Below are 18,475 nucleotides of genomic sequence, written 5' to 3'. Positions count from 1 at the left end.
CAGTCCTCTTCAGTAAAACAGTGCAGCCATGTGCAGAATTAACAATCTGAAAAGTGAACAGATAAAATATTACAAGCCACTTGAAGTTAGATAAATAACATTAATATCACATCCTTTGCTAATTACAATTACTAATCAAATGTAGAAACCTGCCATCTTGTTTATTATTAATTTTATTCTATTTTATTTTATTTTATTTTATTTTATTTTGATCAACTGTTTTATTCCGATCATGGTCACAGTGGGTCTGGTTCCACCAGGAAACATTGGGTGGAAGGCAGGAATACCCTGAAGAGGGCACCAGTCCATCATAGGACTTTAGCCACTTTCCCTCAGACAAAGTCAATCATGTCTGTCTAGTGTGTAGATGTGCTGACCGATAGCACCCAGGTTCAAATCTCAGTGGTGGTGGGCTAGTGTATTACACTGCTGCGCCACCCAAACGCTATTATTATTATTATTTAGATTATACAAAATGTTTACTCTGCACATAATTTGCATGATTAGCAGGTATTATTTATGATTATATAATGTTTTTAAATAATATTTAGAAAATAACTACAAAAATAAGGCAAAGATTTAACTAAATAAAATATTACTAATATCAATGAGATCAATCAGTGATGACGAGGCAATTTTAAGTGCTTAACCAGACATTAAATGTAAATCATTGCAATGAAAATACTCACCAAATTAATGGTATATGTTATAAACTAATCAATAATGGATAACAATAATTAAAACAGTCTGTTGTCTTAATTATTAATGTTGTCTTTGCACAAACTATAACACTTTCTGTGCATGAGGATGGTGACATAATACAAACTATATATATAAAAAAGTATATGTTTTGTGTTGAATTATATAAACTCTGTCAATGCTCTATAGCTACAAGGTTTATTAGACAGGTTTAGTACTTGTAGCAATACTACAAACACTGTTTGCCTTTATGTTTAAGTTGATGATGATTTATGCTATATTAAGCTATATTTATGTCTATTTAGGATTGAAACAGTAGACTCAGAAAAGTATTTAGATCCCTCAACTGACTTGACATCTATCCCACAATTCTCACCAGTCCCCATTTTTCTGCTGCTAAGAAGCACCTGCCTTGTCAGAACACTTCCCTTGCCCTGACAATGCAGTATAAATTGTGGGCCTGTATAGACTCAGCTGTGTCAGTTTTTGATTTTTCTAAACTAATTTCCTAATTTAACTTAAAACACATTTTACACTTTGTCATTATGGGTGATTATGTGTGGTAAAAAAAAAGAAGAAGCAATTATTCAAACCCACAACACAATAAACTGTGCAAAAATCTAAGGTGTCTAAAGCATGTGGATACTTTGTTTTGTCTGTAACTCTTTATTATTTTAAATATTTTTTTAATTGTATACCTTTTATTGACCAGCATCAAACAGCTTTTTCCTGCCCTCCATACCAGACATGGCCTCCACATTCTTACGCCAGTCAGTCACCTCCTCTTTCTGTGGTGGACAAACAAACACATTTAGGTCATACTGTTGGTAACATTTAGGATTTTAACATAATTAAAATCTCCTCTAGTAATTTAGCATAGTTCTTAGGGTTAGAGATGAAAATAATGAGCTTAGAGTAGATTATAAAATAAACTACATGCATTTGAATGTGTGGCAACAGTTTGGGGAAGGCTCGCTCCAGTTCCAGCACGATTGTGCTCTTGTGCAGCGTGAGGTCCATGAACACATTGCTTGACAAGTTTAATGTGGAGGAACCTCAAATAGGCAATAAACAGCCACAAATTCCTACCAACATGCTTAAAATGTTCCGGAAAGCCTTCAACAGAACAAATGCTGCAAATGTAAATGAATATATTGTATAAGCACTGCCTTGGTCCAAGATTAGCAATGTCTTGTCTGTTTTGTCCCTGCGTTACCAGTGCATTAGAAACACTGCAGCATGACAGTACGCCTGGAACGATGATGGTGATGTATCAAGACATTAAAGAAAGACTTACCTTCTCCTCCTCTTTCTTCACCGTCTTAAGATTAGCCTTGAAGTCAATAGACTCTTTAAGTTTGGAGCCAAGCAGCACACTCAGCATGGCCTCAGCTGAGATCCTTACTCTTTTCAGGGCAGGCCTTTTCATTTTACCCCTCAGCTCAATGATTTTCAGGTTCATCTCCTCAATCTGTACAAGTAAGCAACATTTATACTTTTACACAAACCAAGATTTTTGTCTCATAGAGACTTTTTTGGTTTTGTTTGTTTTGTCTTTGTTGGTCCAGGCACCTGTGAGAGTGGAAGGGGGGTCACATGGAGCCTAGCGTGACTCTCTGTACGTAACATGACGATGTGTGGGAAACCAACACTGTCAGGTAATAAGTAGCGACCTGCAGATTGGATATGTGTTGGTAAGGGCGTGTGGTGATCTGACTCTCCTTGTTCAGATCATGGGTTGTGCAAGCGGCATAAAATAGACCCTTTATGAAATCTTTATATTATTTATTTACTTTTTTATATTATGTGTGTACCTCTTTGTCATTTTTGCCCACTTTAACTCCAATGTCATAGCGCTCCTCATCAATAACATCAATCTTATGATGTAAATCCCTGCAGAGATCCTGTGTAAAAAGAAGATGGAGATTTAAGAGAGGATTAAAAGTAAACCTAGTTTAAATGCTAAAGGTACCAGAAGTTTAGGAATGCCAGTAACTTCACCTGCAGTTCCTGGACAGACAGACCCGAGAGTTTAAGGGGTGGGACCCTCTCGCTCAGGACAGTCTCTCTCTCTTTTTTCTTATCTTCCTTCTCAACTGCCAGCATCTCCTGGGCTGTGTACAGCAACTTGATCTATACAAAAAGAACTCATTTTAATTTTTGCCAAATATATCCAGTGTGAACGCAAATTAGTGTGTATGTTGTTTCACAGGTATATATGTCCAGAGTGATTTATTCTTACCTTCAACCCAAGCCGACGAGCTGAACTAATCTTTGGTTTTCTCTGTGGGATTTGTAATATGTAAAACAATTTATTATTACTATATTTGTTTTATTTCTGTCACATTTATCAATTTCTGTTTTTTTTTTTATCAGTGAAGCAGAAAGGTGACAGACCAAGTAAAAAATTTGTGGAAAAAATTTACAGGTGCATGTCCTTTCACTGTGCACTGCATTTAGCACTCATTTTATTAGTGAGTACATGTGTTGAACATCAAGGGAATAACTGGTGACTGTTATGCTGTGGGGGGCATTTTGCTGGTTTAGGTTCATTTGTCTTGTTAGAAGGCTTACTGTATGATTAATATAATGGAACAATTCTATACTACTGGTATAGAATGCTGATTCACCCATCCATATAGCATGAGTAATGGTTGGTAAGTAATTGTTTTGTACTGTTACTATATTATTTCAAACTTACCGGTCTGTAAAAGTGAAGAGAAAATAGAAAGAAAGAAAATAGAAGGTTAGAACAAAGTTAACACACACAAAAAAAAAAACCCACAAAAAAAACCCCACAAAAAAAAACCTTAAAAAAATGTTTCTACATGATACACAAGAAGCAAACTTACGCATCAGCCATTGTTTTTTGTGGGTCTCAGTTTCCTAACAAAACACACAAAGAATATTTACATGTTATACTTAACATCATCACAATTTAAAGTTTTAGTAATACTTACTACATTAATTCAATTATTCAAAAGGTGGTGATGGTGCTGTTCAGCTCCAATGATCTGAGTTCAATACCTCCTGCTTACCTATGTGGGTTTTCCTCTAGTATTCTGGTTTTCTTTGGCCTCCCAAAAAACATGCCATTAGTCACATGATACTATGGAATCATTTCACCATGGAAGCACTTCTGTACGTTGCTCTGGATAAGAGTGTCTGCTAAATGCCAAAAATGTAAATGTAAATGTATATGTAAATGATGCTCATAAGTGAAAATAAATGTGAACTTAGGAGGTATTAAAGATGCATCAGTTATTTAGGGAAGTTAAGAGTCAATCATCTGACTGGCATGTGATTGGAAGGTGGATGGAAAACAAGTATGCAGAGGACATTTTTGTAAAAAGCAACAAAAACAAGAATTTGTCATTTGGTTATTCTCTTAAACCTTTAATTAACTGATAAAAGTACAAAGAAATTACTTTTGGCTGATGAACTTTATTGTATTTTGTCAACCTAAACACATTTTAATCTGATGCCTGCTACACACAAAAAAGCTGAAACAACTGAAAACTGAAAAGCTGAAAATTCAGATCTTAGCGGTAGTGAGCTAACAGAATAAACCACTGGGCCACGTCTTCATACGCGCTCAGCTCTTAGAGGTCATTGGCTAGTGCAATAAACCACTTGGCAACCCAAGTGCCCAGCTGCTATATACCAGCAGAAAAAACATTAGTATTGTTTGATTTAGTTGATGTTAAAAAAAAGTAAATTATTGTATATATATATATATATATATATATATATATATATACTGTATATATATATATATATATATTTATTAATATATATAAAGACAAAATGACGAAAAATCACCAGATTTTTTTTGTGCATACTCCTAATAACCTGTATGTGCTTATAGAACAAATAAATAAATGTTGCTAATGCCTGTAATTAGGAAGTTTAATCAGTTTGACCTTATTGTTTTTCCAGCAGACCCACTTCTAAACATAGCAATCTAGAGTTTCTGCATAGCTGAAAATCAGCATGGATCGCAACCACTTTCAGAGGTGTCTGAATAAATGACAAATGGCTTTAACCCTTCTTAGTTGCGTTAGTTTAAAGCTTGACATTGTTCCAGGTGTTAATTATCAATCAAACAAGGTGCCAAGACCATCATCTTTTAATCTAATTTTTTGTGTGCAAGTGCATGCAAACAGCTAAAAAATACTTGCAGACACACTATTTAGCTTCTCATATTTAGTTAAATAAGACATACCTTTATGTGGACGAAAATCCAGAGCAGAGTACAAACTGGCTGAGAGCGAATAGAGGAAAATCATTCAGATTTATAGTTTCTAACGCCCATGTAAATGCCTCCCTAAAATAGACCTCTGCCTCTGACATTCTACTGACCATTCTGCATAACCCTTCCAAACACGATTCACACACTTAACTGCTGTAATAAAACAATTTTTATTTGACTTGGCCATGCTGTGAAGAAGGGGTGGTGAAGTTGGTGGTGGAACTAAAATTCCTTCTCATGAGGCACATAGTGATATGACACATTGAGATACACCATATTGGGACACCCCTTCTAATTTCTATAAAGAAACTTGGTTTAAAGAAACTCCAGTGTCCTGCACAGAGCCCTGATCTCTTTGGACAGCTTTGGAACTGGAACCAATCTCGCACTGGAACCAATCTCGACCAAAATCAGTGCCCAGCCATACACATGCTTTTTTGAATGAGCTCTGAAGAGGCACAGATATCCATAGACGTTTTCCGAAAGGCCTTCTCAGTGTAACTGAAAAGACATAGAGGTCACACTATTTTAAATACCATTAGGCTCATGGTCAGGTGTTTAAATATATATACTTGGCCATCAGTGGCGGCTGCTGGTCTTTCAAAGAGGGGAAGCTCATTGTCGGCTTACATCATAAAATTTGTAAATTTATTTATACATAAATACTGCCCTCCGTTCCATTGCAAGAAAATGGCCTGAAATGGGTTGCAGTTTGTCTTTCGACTTCACTTGCAAAATCCGCGATGGGACTGAAGCTCCCAGTAATTAAGTGATGGTGTAGAGATCAAAATAGCTTTCAATCAATACGGGATTTAGCCTTTCGACTGATCTCTTCTTGCAGAAGCTCAGCGTCCAGACCCGCCCACAGCTCCATTCACCCCCAGAGACGCTCAGCGTCCGTGGGCGGGACAAAATCGTGGCATTTATCCAATGACCGGCGAGTTTCGAAGCAATGAAAAAAACCTTTCCATGCAGTCCCATTGAAGTGAATAGACGCTCGGCTTCGAGTCAGTCAGAAGTTTGAGTCAGTCGATTTGTGATAGTAGCTGATTCTGAACGAACTCGTCTTCGAGATGAACGTGTTCTAACGCATTTGTAGTCAATGAAATGTTAACACAACTGTACATATTTGACCATTTAATTTTTGACATTTTAGGGGAAGCTGAGCTTCCCTTGCAGTCTTAGAGAAATCGCCACTGTTGGCCATACAGTGTACATCTAATTATGATGTAGATCTATTTACGGAAACTTTTGGATAAAGGGTGGCAAAACAAGAAACAAATGAGAAAATTGATTTGACAAAAATAAAGATACAGAACTTTCTAATATGTAATAATCCATGTTAATGTATTTATTGTATTATGTTTAAAGGCAGCACAGTGGCACAGTATGTAATGTGGATGCTGCACAGCATCAGGGTTCTGTTTGTGAGGGTTTTTAGCATGTTCTCTCTGTATCCGTGTGGGTTTTCTCTGAATACTTTGACTTCTTTCAAAGACACGCCTTATTGCTATGTTGGTTGCTTTAAATTGTCCCTGGGTGTAGGTGAATGAGTAAATTGATAAGTGTGTGATACCCTGGAATTATAAGCACTCTGTCAAAGCTGTATTTCTGCCTGCTCTTGGTGATTCGTGAAGGTGTTGCACCAACACCAACCCTGGTCATGATAAAGCAAATGAATGAATAAATGACTGAACATGTCATGTCACTACGCCATCACCACTTTTCAATAGTTGGCTGCAATGGTATGTAAAATAATTTATTGTTATATTTGTGCAATAATTCTGAATTACACTAGTGTGAATATATAAAATAATTAGTAGGAATATAAGTGTATCTATTTACAATTGTGTGAAATTAAATACATTAAATAATAAGTAGGTGTAGTGGAGTAATCATACAGAATTATATAGATGTAAATACTGAATATCTAAATTAAAGAGCATAGATCATTTATTTAGGTCAGTAATGCTGATCATCCAGAATCACATGTAGGCTAAGTGATAATATCCAAGCACTATGGCAGAACAGTCATTGGCTGCTTATCTGGTATCTCAGCAGTATAAATCAAGTTTCATTTAGATGTTTGAGAGCAGGTGGAAGCGTTGTCTTATTGTAATGTGAGCTGTTCATTCTCTAAGTGAACTGTGCCCATGACGGAGGTGTCAAGAATTATCACCACCCTTTGTTCCTCACTTATTTTTAGTTCTAATGCCTGCTGATAACTCCTGGGCAAATACTATGGGTCCTTTAATGGCTTTGTACATTAAGCTTCTGACCTAGCAGCAAATCCTAGGCGAGGTTTTATGGTAATGCCCCGGCCTCAAATTTAATAGAATGATATGTTAGTAATTCTTCACATGATCTACTGACCACCTTATATTCACATGATCTAGTGACCTAAATATTACACTGATGTGCTATTGTTAGACAGAAACACAGACACATAACTTACATATAGTGTGTTTTACTAAAGCCATGGACAAAATACACTTTTATAGACTTTTGTTTAATACCTGTTTATTAATTTTCAGGGAAAAAACTGCCAATATGACTTTAGGAATAAACAAAGACTCAGAAAACCAGTAATAAAACTATTTTTAGTTTTTTACTTATTCATGCAATGCAGCTGATTCCAAACAATAATAATAAATTATAACAGAGATCAATCCATTGTACAACTAACATGACAATGATCTAAATCTGTACATCAGAAATAACTTATCAGGGCTTTATGTGGGTATGAAACTGGCTCTGTGTATTTTTGTTATAGCAGTATAACTGATGGTAAGCCAGCCATAAGTACAATAAGTACAAATAACTGTTTATTTTTGGAGGTTTTCTTATGACTTTATGCTTTAAAATCTCATTGACCACCAGCATCAAACAGCTTCTTCCTGCCTTCCATACCAGACATGGCTTCCACATTCTTACGCCAGTCAGTCACCTCCTCTTTCTGTGTAAAAATACAAACAATAATTCTCAGTGACCAAAAATATAAAACAATAATATCATTTTGCTAATTCTTAGTTTGCACATAATGCTTTACCTTCTCTTCCTCCTTCTTGACTGTTTTAAGATTGGCCTTGAAGTCCACAGACTCCTTAACCTTGGAGCCCAGAAGAGCACCCAGCATGGCATCTGCAGAAATCTTTACCCTCTTCAGAGCAGGTCTCTTCATTTTCCCCTTCAGCTCAATGATTTTAATAGACAGATCTGAAATCTGAAGTCAACAAAATTGTATTGCGTGTTAGAGAACTCAACCAATTCCCAAATCTCAAATCCCAATGTTGACATTGATACTTGCGAAAAAAGTCTAAAGAAAGATAATAACTGTGAGGTCAAGGGACATACTGGTTTGTGTGCGTTCATTTATGGATGCACCTGAAATAGATCCATAAACTTAAATGTAACCTAGAGTTGTAAATTAGTAATAATGCTGAAATTTGCCCATGGCAAAAACTACGGTGGCCGAGAAGTGCAAAACAAATTTACATTTCAGAAAACAAAATTACAAAAAAACCAAAACAAATTTACAACAAAAGCAAAAACAAATTTACAAGTGCTCGGGTACCCAGTGTTTGTAAATTTGTTTTGGCATATGTAAAAGTGTTTCAGCACTTGTAAATTTATTTTCGGCATATGTAATTTTGTTTTCTAAAATGTATATTTGTTTTGCACTTCCCGGCCGCACATTTCTGACGGAAAAGGCAGGGACAATAAACCGGAAGTGCGTGTTGCTTACCTGCTGTCAATCAAACTGTTTCTCAGCGATAAAGTGAACGGAGTTTGTGATGGTGACGATAAACAAGGTTTTGTCTAGTTTGTGGAAATCATTTTATCCAGTTGACCCGCTATTGTTTTTCTTGTGGAAAGTTTTGTGCAGATGTTTAGACGTGGCGTGTGCATCTCTATTTACCGTCCGCTCTTCTAAACATCTAAGAAATTCCCACAAGAACAACAAAAGCGAAATAATGAAAATAATTAACACAAAATGGACAAAACATTGTTTATTAGGGACGGAACATTTGATACCGAGGCTTTAAAACTTGTTTCACTTTTGTAACACTGGACTCAGTGTATCGGAGCTTATATTAAAGCAGCAGGAATGTGCAGGACTGATGAAGCTTTGTGCTGAGTTTTATCTCACTCACTATATAAGAGACAATCAAACCAGGGTTACCCACCGTCCTGTAAATACAGAATCCTGCTTTATCTGGAGACTAAACGCCACGTTCAGTACTGAACTGATACAGGACGCTTTGTTCCGTATTTTTATCAGTGGGAGACTGTGGGAATTATATTAAGTAGTGTTCACTTTTATTCTTAGTAACGGTGTGTGTGCGCTGGTTATAGCAGCAGGGGGGGACCTTACACAGTCATGAGAACAAAGGTTTTATTTATGGTGTTTAACATTTATTATTTTCATTCTTTATAATAAGTCAGAACCATATTTTAGGCAAAACAACGCACTCCGCCCACTGTGCTGCTCATACAGCGGTGTATTAAACAGGTTATGTCACGTTACTAAGAATAAAAGTGAACACTACTTAATATAATGAATTAAGCAGCAGTTTCCTTCTGTTTTATACATCACACTGTCTCCCATTGATAAAAATACGGAACAAAGCGTCCTGTATCAGTTCAGTACTGAACGCGGCGTTTAGTCTCCAGATAAAGAAGGATTGTGTATGTTACAGGACGGTGGGTAACCCTGGTTTGATTGTCTCTTATATAGTGAGTGAGATAAAACTCAGCACAAAGCTTCATCAGTCCTGCACATTCCTGCTGCTTTAATATAAGCTCCGATACACTGAGTCCAGTGTTACAAAAGTGAAACAAGTTTTAAAGCCTCGGTATCAAATGTTCCGTCCCTAATAAACAATGTTTTGTCCATTTTGTGTTAATTATTTTCATTATTTCGCTTTTGTTGTTCTTGTGGGAATTTCTTAGATGTTTAGAAGAGCGGACGGTAAATAGAGATGCACACGCCACGTCTAAACATCTGCACAAAACTTTCCACAAGAAAAACAATAGCGGGTCAACTGGATAAAATGATTTCCACAAACTAGACAAAACCTTGTTTATCGTCACCATCACAAACTCCGTTCACTTTATCGCTGAGAAACAGTTTGATTGACAGCAGGTAAGCAACACGCACTTCCGGTTTATTGTCCCTGCCTTTTCCGTCAGAAATGTGCGGCCGGGAAGTGCAAAACAAATATACATTTTAGAAAACAAAATTACATATGCCGAAAATAAATTTACAAGTGCTGAAACACTTTTACATATGCCAAAACAAATTTACAAACACTGGGTACCCGAGCACTTGTAAATTTGTTTTTGCTTTTGTTGTAAATTTGTTTTGGTTTTTTTGTAATTTTGTTTTCTGAAATGTAAATTTGTTTTGCACTTCTCGGCCACCGTAAAAAACAATCACTGTCACCGCTGCACTGCTAAACCAAAAAAAAAGACCAGAAAGAAACAAGAGACTAGAAAAGTTGGGTACTTTTTCACATTCAGTTACGAGTAAGCAGAACATATAAAACAGTTCTTTTTTAAATCCAGATTAATTACTGCTATAAATCTCACCACCTTAATAAGTCTCACTTATTACACAAGCTATATGGAAGGGTGAGGGCTGGCGTGTGCAACCCAGATTACTGCTCCACTTGCAATGACATTTAGCAAATCAACACCACTGGAGGAGGGAGTTAACTGTCCCTATCATTGACGGCATTATATGATATGTTCTTATGGCGTCACATCAATGTCAAAACTAGAGGGCGCAACTTTTAACATTTCACGTGTGTAAATATCCCTCTCGCGAGCACAAAAAGAGGAATTGCGTGCACACTGATCATAAAATCGCTCTCAAACTGTCTTTTTCACTCTCGAATGTTGTTTTTCTGCTCGATTTCATTGTTGTGTGCGCGCGCGAAAGCAAATTGCGCTCGGCTGCTCTTTCTGCGCGAGAGAAGATTTTGCGCTCGCGTTATCAAAGAGGCGGTTTTGACAGTTTGGGGGCGGAGTCAGGGCCGGCTCTATGCACGCCTTACTTCCGGGTTCTCGTGTACGGGACAGATCAACTTCCGGTATTCAGACGCCGGTTGTCAACAAGCAGATATTGTGGCTCTCTCTTTTACACTTGTTGTCTTCAAGATTAACCTCGTCTGACGGTGAACGATTTTAAATGTACAACACCAGCTACATTGACAAATACGAAGGTAAGTACGTTTGCAAGCATTTCCTTATAACCATGCAGGTAGGCTAGTTGTAAACTGGTTAGTGATTGTTTTGCTAGACTAGACAAACACTACATCTAGCTTGACAGACCAGTATTGAGATTTATGTTTTAGTTAGCTTTGAAGCATACCATTACAATTTCATTTTGATGCATCTTCTCCTTGCACAGTGTCAGGTATATGTATATATATATATATAATGTATGTGTGTGTGTTCAGTTCCCAGGTGGAGTGGTCTGGGTTCTTTCTGTATCCATGTGGGTTTCCTCCGGGTGCTCCTCCGTGTTTCCTCCCACAGTCCAGAAGTGTGTAAGTGAGGTGAATTGGAGACACTAAATTGTCCATGACTGTTTGATATTAATTATTTATTATATTAATATAATTTATATTTATTAATTAATTGATAATTAATTGATATTGATGAATTGAACTGATGAATCTTGTGTAATGAGTAACTACCGTTTCTGTCATGAATGTAACCAAAATGTAAAACATGACTTTAAATTCCTAATAAAACATAAAACAAACTTAACATATCTGACTGAATATATTACCAATTTACCCTCAATCTTTTCATTAAGTGTAAAAAGTTTTGTTTGCCAATATATTAATGAGTTATCTTTTATTTATTATCAAATGTTATGTCAGACCTTTAAATTTTCATGTCATTTAATTAATTTGATGTTACAGTATTAACATGTCTTTCTCCAAAAAAAACATTTTTTTGTAGTAAATGTGAGGGTAAACTTGATTTTTTTTTTTTTTTTTTATGTTTCTTACGGCAGGTTATCAAGACATAATCATTACAGAATTTATCAGTGTCAAGCTGGCAGCAATATGCTGTTCAATTCAAAACCTTGTATCATGTTACAAAAGAGAAAAAACTGACTTTCATTTAAAGTTAAATGTAAAAAGATTTTATTTCAAGTCTTTAACACCATTCAAGTGGTCTATTCATCATGAAATGAATGCTAAACAACTGCCAGATTCACAAAACGTGAGAAACGGCAAAGGTGGAGATAAACTGTTTTACACACTCAATATGGACAAGTATTGAAACACCAGCTCATTTATTGTTTCTTCTGATATCGATCCATCCATCCATCTATCACTGATCAGCCATAACATTAAAACCACCTCCTTGTTTCTACACTCACTGTCCATTTTATCAGCTCTACTTACCATATAAAATCACTTTGTAGTTCTACAATTACTGCCTGTAATCTGTTTCTTTGCATGCATTGTTAGCCCCCCTTTCACCCTGTTCTTAATAATCAGGACCACCACAGAGCAGGTATTATTTAGGTGGTGGATCATTCTCAGCACTGCAGTGACACTGACATGGTGGTGGTGTGTTAGTGTGTGTTGTGCTGGTATGAGTAAATAAGACGATAAATACAGCGCCCGGTGGGCAGCGTCCTGTGACCACTGATGAAGGTCTAGAAGATGACCAACTCAAACAGCAGCAATAGATGTGCGAAGGTGGACCAACTAGGTAGAAGTGTCTAATAAAGTGGACAGTAAGTGGACATGATATTAAAAAACTCCAGCAGCGCTGCTGTATCTGATCCACTCATACCAGCACAACACACACTAACACACCACCACCATGTCAGTGTCACTGCAGTGCTGAGAATCATCCACCACCTAAATAATACCTGCTCTGTGGGGGTCCTGATTATTAAGAACAGAAATGAGGCTAACACAGTATAGAGAGAAACAGATGAACTACAGTCTGTAATTGTAGAACTGATAAAATAATCAAAGAGTGTAGATATAAAAGATGTTTACATAATAAAGAGGCTTTTGTTGGTTTTTATGCTTTTGTTAAACACAGAAATAGAGTATAAACTATAATATATATTTACAATATTTAAATGTACACGTTATTTAAAAAGAAAATTGCAGATAAAGGCGAGTGTTTAGCTTCATGCCTTGTCAAGTGGTCCAATCCGATAGTTCACATGCAGGCAAAACACAGTAAACAGAAATGGACATAGCGATCACCGTGTCGAACAACTTATGCTCTTTTACCCGTCGAATGCAGCGTTCAACATGAACCCTGAGAATGTTCCGATCCACCTCGATCTTGTGTTTGAAAACGCAAACTCTACATATTCACCGCTATACGACATGTTGCGTTTAGAACTTTGCTGGGGGTTCTCACAAAACAGAAGCTAGACTGTCCGACTAAGGCTAAACGGAAACACGTCACAGAGCTTGCATGCATAGAGCCAATAGCATTCGCTGATAGAGCCGGCCCTGACTCCGCCCCCAAACTGTCAAAACCGCCCCTTTGAAAACGCGAGCGCAAAATCTTCTCTCGCGCAGAAAGAGCAGCCGAGCGCAATTTGCTTTCGCGCGCGCGCACAACAATGAAATCGAGCAGAAAAACAACATTCGAGAGTGAAAAAGACAGTTTGAGAGCGATTTTATGATCAGTGTGCACGCAATTCCTCTTTTTGTGCTCGCGAGAGGGATATTTACACACGCGACATGTTAAAAGTTGCGCCCTCTAGTTTTGACATTGATGTGACGCCATATGTTCTCCTCAATTTTGGCAATGATACTGCCAAATTTTCTAGAATGTCAGTAAACAGCTTTATCCCACTCTTGACATTGACCTTTGGACAGTGGTAGCCTAGTGGGTACAGCTGTGGGTTACCACCTAGAATGCTGGGGGTTCAAACTCTTGACCATGGCTGACCCTGCACTCTGACCCCAGCTTCCAAAGAAGCTGTGATATATGAATTACATTGGGCTGTACATGTGTATATCTAAATATGAAAAATAAAAGTGTTCTATCTGCCCTAGGTTATCCTTATCCTGAGCAGTGGAATGGGTGCCTACCCAGGAACCCAGGTGCCTACAAAAGGAACAATGATAATGATATATGATAATGATGTCCCCATGACAAGGAAAATGCATTTTTGTGATGCCACTCAGTTGCCAGAACTAGTAATTGGTTGGTGTATGCAAGTTGGAACCCACATATTTGGTGTTGGTGTTGATTTAATTTTTTTATAAGAAGCATTGAAGTCATGGTGTTCACTGTCTTTGTCTTTTCCGTTAGAATAGAACAATTCTTTGGGTATTATTTATTACATATTTAAAGTGTGTATGTGTGTACATTAAGGTATTATTAGAATTACCTCCTTATAATTTTTGGCCACTTTGGCTGCAATGTCATATCTCTCTTCATCTACGATGTCAATCTTCTGATGAAGTTCTCGACATAGAGCCTGGAGATAATACACACATCAATGCAGCTGTTAGGAGTTTAGAGGTTATTGGAAAACATGAAACTATATGAAAATATAAATTGACAAACAGAATGGGAGGCTTTGACGTCAACATTTTCCAACATCAACAAAATTTTTAATGTACTGAAAGATCAGTCACACTGAGTGGCTATACAAATTACAAACCATTCAAATATATAATAACATTTTGAAATAATGTTTAACCTGTAGCTCCTGCACAGACAGACCAGACAGTTTCAGAGGAGGAACTCTTTCACTCAAAACCCGTTCTCTCTCCTGCTGTTTCACTTCTTTCTCATTGACCAGCAGTGTGCTCGCCTTTTTTAGTATTTTAGTCTGTAAACGGAATCTGTAGTTTTAAACTTTCTTATTGCAATGTTTATAGAAAACTTAAGTGCATTTCAAAAATGAGAACAAAAACACACCCACCTTCAGATACAACCTTCGGGAGGCTGAAATCTTGGGTTTTGGCTTCTAAAAGTGAGAAGGTGGGTGACAGTAGAACAGACAAATCAGCACACATGCAAAAAAAAAAACTATTAGAGCAGAACTATTTATTACATTATGTGATTTACACAGGACCCATATTTTCCTACAAGATAACATTAATGTATTAATGTAGATTGCTCTGAGCCAAACATTTAGTTATGTATTCAAAACCAGACTAGAATGTCAGTTAACTGCTTTATCCCACTCCTGACATTGGCCTTTGGGCAATGGTAGTCTAGTGGGTACAGCTGTGGGTTACCACCTAGAAGGTTGTGGGGTTAAACCTTTGGCTCCAGGGGCACCGTTCAATGGCTGACCCTGCACGCTGACCCCAGCTCCAAAAAAGTGTCCCAAAATTCACGCAAGAAGTAATTTTGATAGAGAACACAGGTTTTTAATTAAAAATTGTAAATTTTTATTTGATTCATAAAGTATACAGTATAGGGTTATGTATGGAATAGCATATCGGGTAAATGGCCTCCACGGCTTTGCTGGCACATACGCACTCTTTTGTCGAAATTTACATTTACATTTTCAGTATACAGTCTAAGCAATTGAGGGTTAAGGGCCTTGCTCAAGGGCCCAACAGCAGCAACCTGGCAGTAGTGGGGCTTGAACCAGCAACCCTCTGATCACTGGTCCAGTACCTTAACCACTAGGCTACAGCTGGCCCATGAAATTTTCCATGACCGTTTTGCATAAATGTGGCTGAATTTCGTTGATACAGCGCTCAATTTCCTCCTTCAAGGCGTGGGTGGTCATGGGCTTGATGGCATAAACCTTAGACTTCAAAAAACCCCAACGGCGTTAAATCACATGATCTTTACCGCACAAATGGTGCCAAATTCAAAACTTGCGTGAATTTTGGGACACCCTATATATATATATATATATATATATATATATATATATATATATATATATATATATATATATATATATATATATATATATATATATACAGTGTATCACAAAAGTGAGTACACCCCTCACATTTCTGCAGATATTTCAGTATATCTTTTCATGGGACAACACTGACAAAATGACACTTTGACACAATGAAAAGTAGTCTGTGTGCAGCTTATATAACAGTGTAAATTTATTCTTCCCTCAAAATAACTCAATATACAGCCATTAATGTCTAAACCACCGGCAACAAAAGTGAGTACACCCCTAAGAGACTACACCCCTAAATGTCCAAATTGAGCACTGCTTGTCATTTTCCCTCCAAAATGTCATGTGATTTGTTAGTGTTACTAGGTCTCAGGTGTGCATAGGGAGCAGGTGTGTTCAATTTAGTAGTACAGCTCTCACACTCTCTCATACTGGTCACTGAAAGTTCCAACACTGCACCTCATGGCAAAGAACTCTCTGAGGATCTTAAAAGACGAATTGTTGCGCTACATGAAGATGGCCAAGGCTACAAGAAGATTGCCAACACCCTGAAACTAAGCTGCAGCACAGTGGCCAAGATCATCCAGCGTTTTAAAAGAGCAGGGTCCACTCAGAACAGACCTCGCGTTGGTCGTCCAAAGAAGCTGAGTGCACGTGCTCAGCGTCACATCCAACTGCTGTCTTTGAAAGATAGGCGCAGGAGTGCTGTCAGCATTGCTGCAGAGACTGAAAAGGTGGGGGGTCAGCCTGTCAGTGCTCAGACCATACGCCGCACACTACATCAAATTGGTCTGCATGGCTGTCACCCCAGAAGGAAGCCTCTTCTGAAGTCTCTACACAAGAAAGCCCGCAAACAGTTTGCTGAAGACATGTCAACAAAGGACATGGATTACTGGAACCATGTCCTATGGTCTGATGAGACCAAGATTAATTTGTTTGGTTCAGATGGTCTCAAGCATGTGTGGCGGCAATCAGGTGAGGAGTACAAAGATAAGTGTGTCATGCCTACAGTCAAGCATGGTGGTGGGAATGCCATGGTCTGGGGCTGCATGAGTGCAGCAGGTGTTGGGGAGTTACATTTCATTGAGGGACACATGAACTCCAATATGTACTGTGAAATACTGAAGCAGAGCATGATCCCCTCCCTCTGGAGACTGGGTCGCAGGGCAGTGTTCCAGCATGATAATGACCCCAAACACACCTCTAAGACGACCACTGCTTTATTGAAGAGGCTGAGGGTAAAGGTGATGGACTGGCCAAGCATGTCTCCAGACCTAAACCCAATATAACATCTTTGGGGCATCCTCAAGCGGAAGGTGGAGGAGCGCAAAGTCTCGAATATCCGCCAGCTCCGTGATGTCGTCATGGAGGAGTGGAAAAGCATTCCAGTGGCAACCTGTGAAGCTCTGGTAAACTCCATGCCCAGGAGAGTTAAGGCAGTTCTGGGAAATAATGGTGGCCACACAAAATATTGACACTTCAGGAACTTTCACTAAGGGGTGTACTCACTTTTGTTGCCGGTGGTTTAGACATTAATGGCTGTATATTGAGTTATTTTGAGGGAAGAATAAATTTACACTGTTATATAAGCTGCACACAGACTACTTTTCATTGTGTCAAAGTGTCATTTTGTCAGTGTTGTCCCATGAAAAGATATACTTAAATATCTGCAGAAATGTGAGGGGTGTACTCACTTTTGTGATACACTGTATACTGTATATATACAGTAAATATATACTATATATATATACTGTATATATGACAAATAAAAGTGTTTTATCTGCCCTAGATTTTTTTTATTCTGATCAGTAGAATGGGTGCCTACCCAGAAACAAAAGGAACAAAGTGGGAATAAATTTCGGACAGGGCGCCAGTCTATCACAAGGAACCACCCCATACACTTACACCAATTTAGGGAAGTTGGCTCTAGGTTGGAAATTGAAAATGAAGTTCACTTGGAGTGACCAGGGCCAAGAATTAAACCATGACATAAAGACTCCAAATCTGTCTATTACCCATATGAGTTGCTATCTTTATTAACTTATGTAAGAGACATCATTTTATTGTGTAATAAAAACAGTTGGAATGTTCGCTGACTACCAAACAGTGCCATTAAATCTTATTTACATGCTACCTAATATTTTCCATGTTGAGGTCCAGTCATTATAAAAACTTATATTAAATTAGATTTAGAAAAAATCCCTCTATAAATTGAGTAGGAATTGACTTTGGCAAACATAAACACAATTTAAACACGATTTTTTCTAAATACTAAATATTTATACAAATTTACCATTACTAAATTACTAAGATTTTGGGTGACAATGTGTGGTCACTGGTCCAAAATAGTCCAATGTTTTCTCCTGAGTGTAGATCTGACAACAAATAGCAGTATACAACAAATAGCAGTATAAAATCCTTTCTCCTTAACAATCCTTATCTATTCTGTATCTTTAAACAAGCTCTTGTCACATGAGCATAAGGTCACCAATATTGTAAAATGCAGCAGGATTTTTGCGACTTACCGGTCTTGAGATGCAGATGGCAGGTAAAAGAAATAGAAGGAAAGTTATTAGAAAGAAAAGTATGAACAATGCATGTTAAATTCATGCCACTGAAAACATGATTTGATT

The 18,475-nt window shown here is 37.5% G+C and overlaps 2 protein-coding genes across 2 annotated transcripts; both read right to left on the bottom strand.

Annotated features, from left to right (window-relative positions):
* LOC134319052 (troponin I, slow skeletal muscle-like) lies at positions 1-3,027 on the bottom strand. Its single transcript, XM_063000041.1, has 6 exons — positions 2,942-3,027; positions 2,701-2,832; positions 2,514-2,603; positions 1,997-2,170; positions 1,398-1,487; positions 1-46 (listed from the first exon to the last, which is right to left on the bottom strand). The coding sequence occupies exons 2-5, from the start codon at positions 2,803-2,805 to the stop codon at positions 1,401-1,403; spliced, it is 456 nt and encodes a 151-aa protein (XP_062856111.1). The 5' UTR covers positions 2,806-2,832; positions 2,942-3,027; the 3' UTR covers positions 1-46; positions 1,398-1,400.
* Positions 3,028-7,489: 4,462 nt separating this feature from the next.
* Positions 7,490-18,421, bottom strand: LOC134318725 (troponin I, slow skeletal muscle-like; the record flags this gene model as incomplete). The annotated part of the gene is made up of 6 exons (XM_062999656.1): positions 7,490-7,907; positions 8,001-8,174; positions 14,349-14,438; positions 14,664-14,795; positions 14,889-14,933; positions 18,368-18,421. Coding segments are annotated over 6 exons (585 nt in total), but the record flags the coding sequence as incomplete, so codon positions are not given.
* Positions 18,422-18,475: the final 54 nt, after the last annotated feature.

The sequence above is a fragment of the Trichomycterus rosablanca genome, chromosome 8 (assembly GCF_030014385.1).
Source record: "Trichomycterus rosablanca isolate fTriRos1 chromosome 8, fTriRos1.hap1, whole genome shotgun sequence".
NCBI lineage: Eukaryota > Metazoa > Chordata > Actinopteri > Siluriformes > Trichomycteridae > Trichomycterus > Trichomycterus rosablanca.
This window is presented reverse-complemented; position numbering and strand designations above follow the sequence as displayed.

Bases quoted from the DNA above. Each gene is read 5' to 3' on its own strand.
- LOC134319052 (XM_063000041.1), bottom strand. From the start codon at position 2,805: ATGCTGGCAGTTGAGAAGGAAGATAAGAAAAAAGAGAGAGAGACTGTC. The intron at 2,171-2,513 runs GTACACACATAA...TTACTTGTACAG, and splicing joins TGGGCAAAAATGACAAAGAG to ATTGAGGAGATGAACCTGAA. The intron at 1,488-1,996 runs GTAAGTCTTTCT...TGTCCACCACAG, and splicing joins TGAAGAAAGAGGAGGAGAAG to AAAGAGGAGGTGACTGACTG.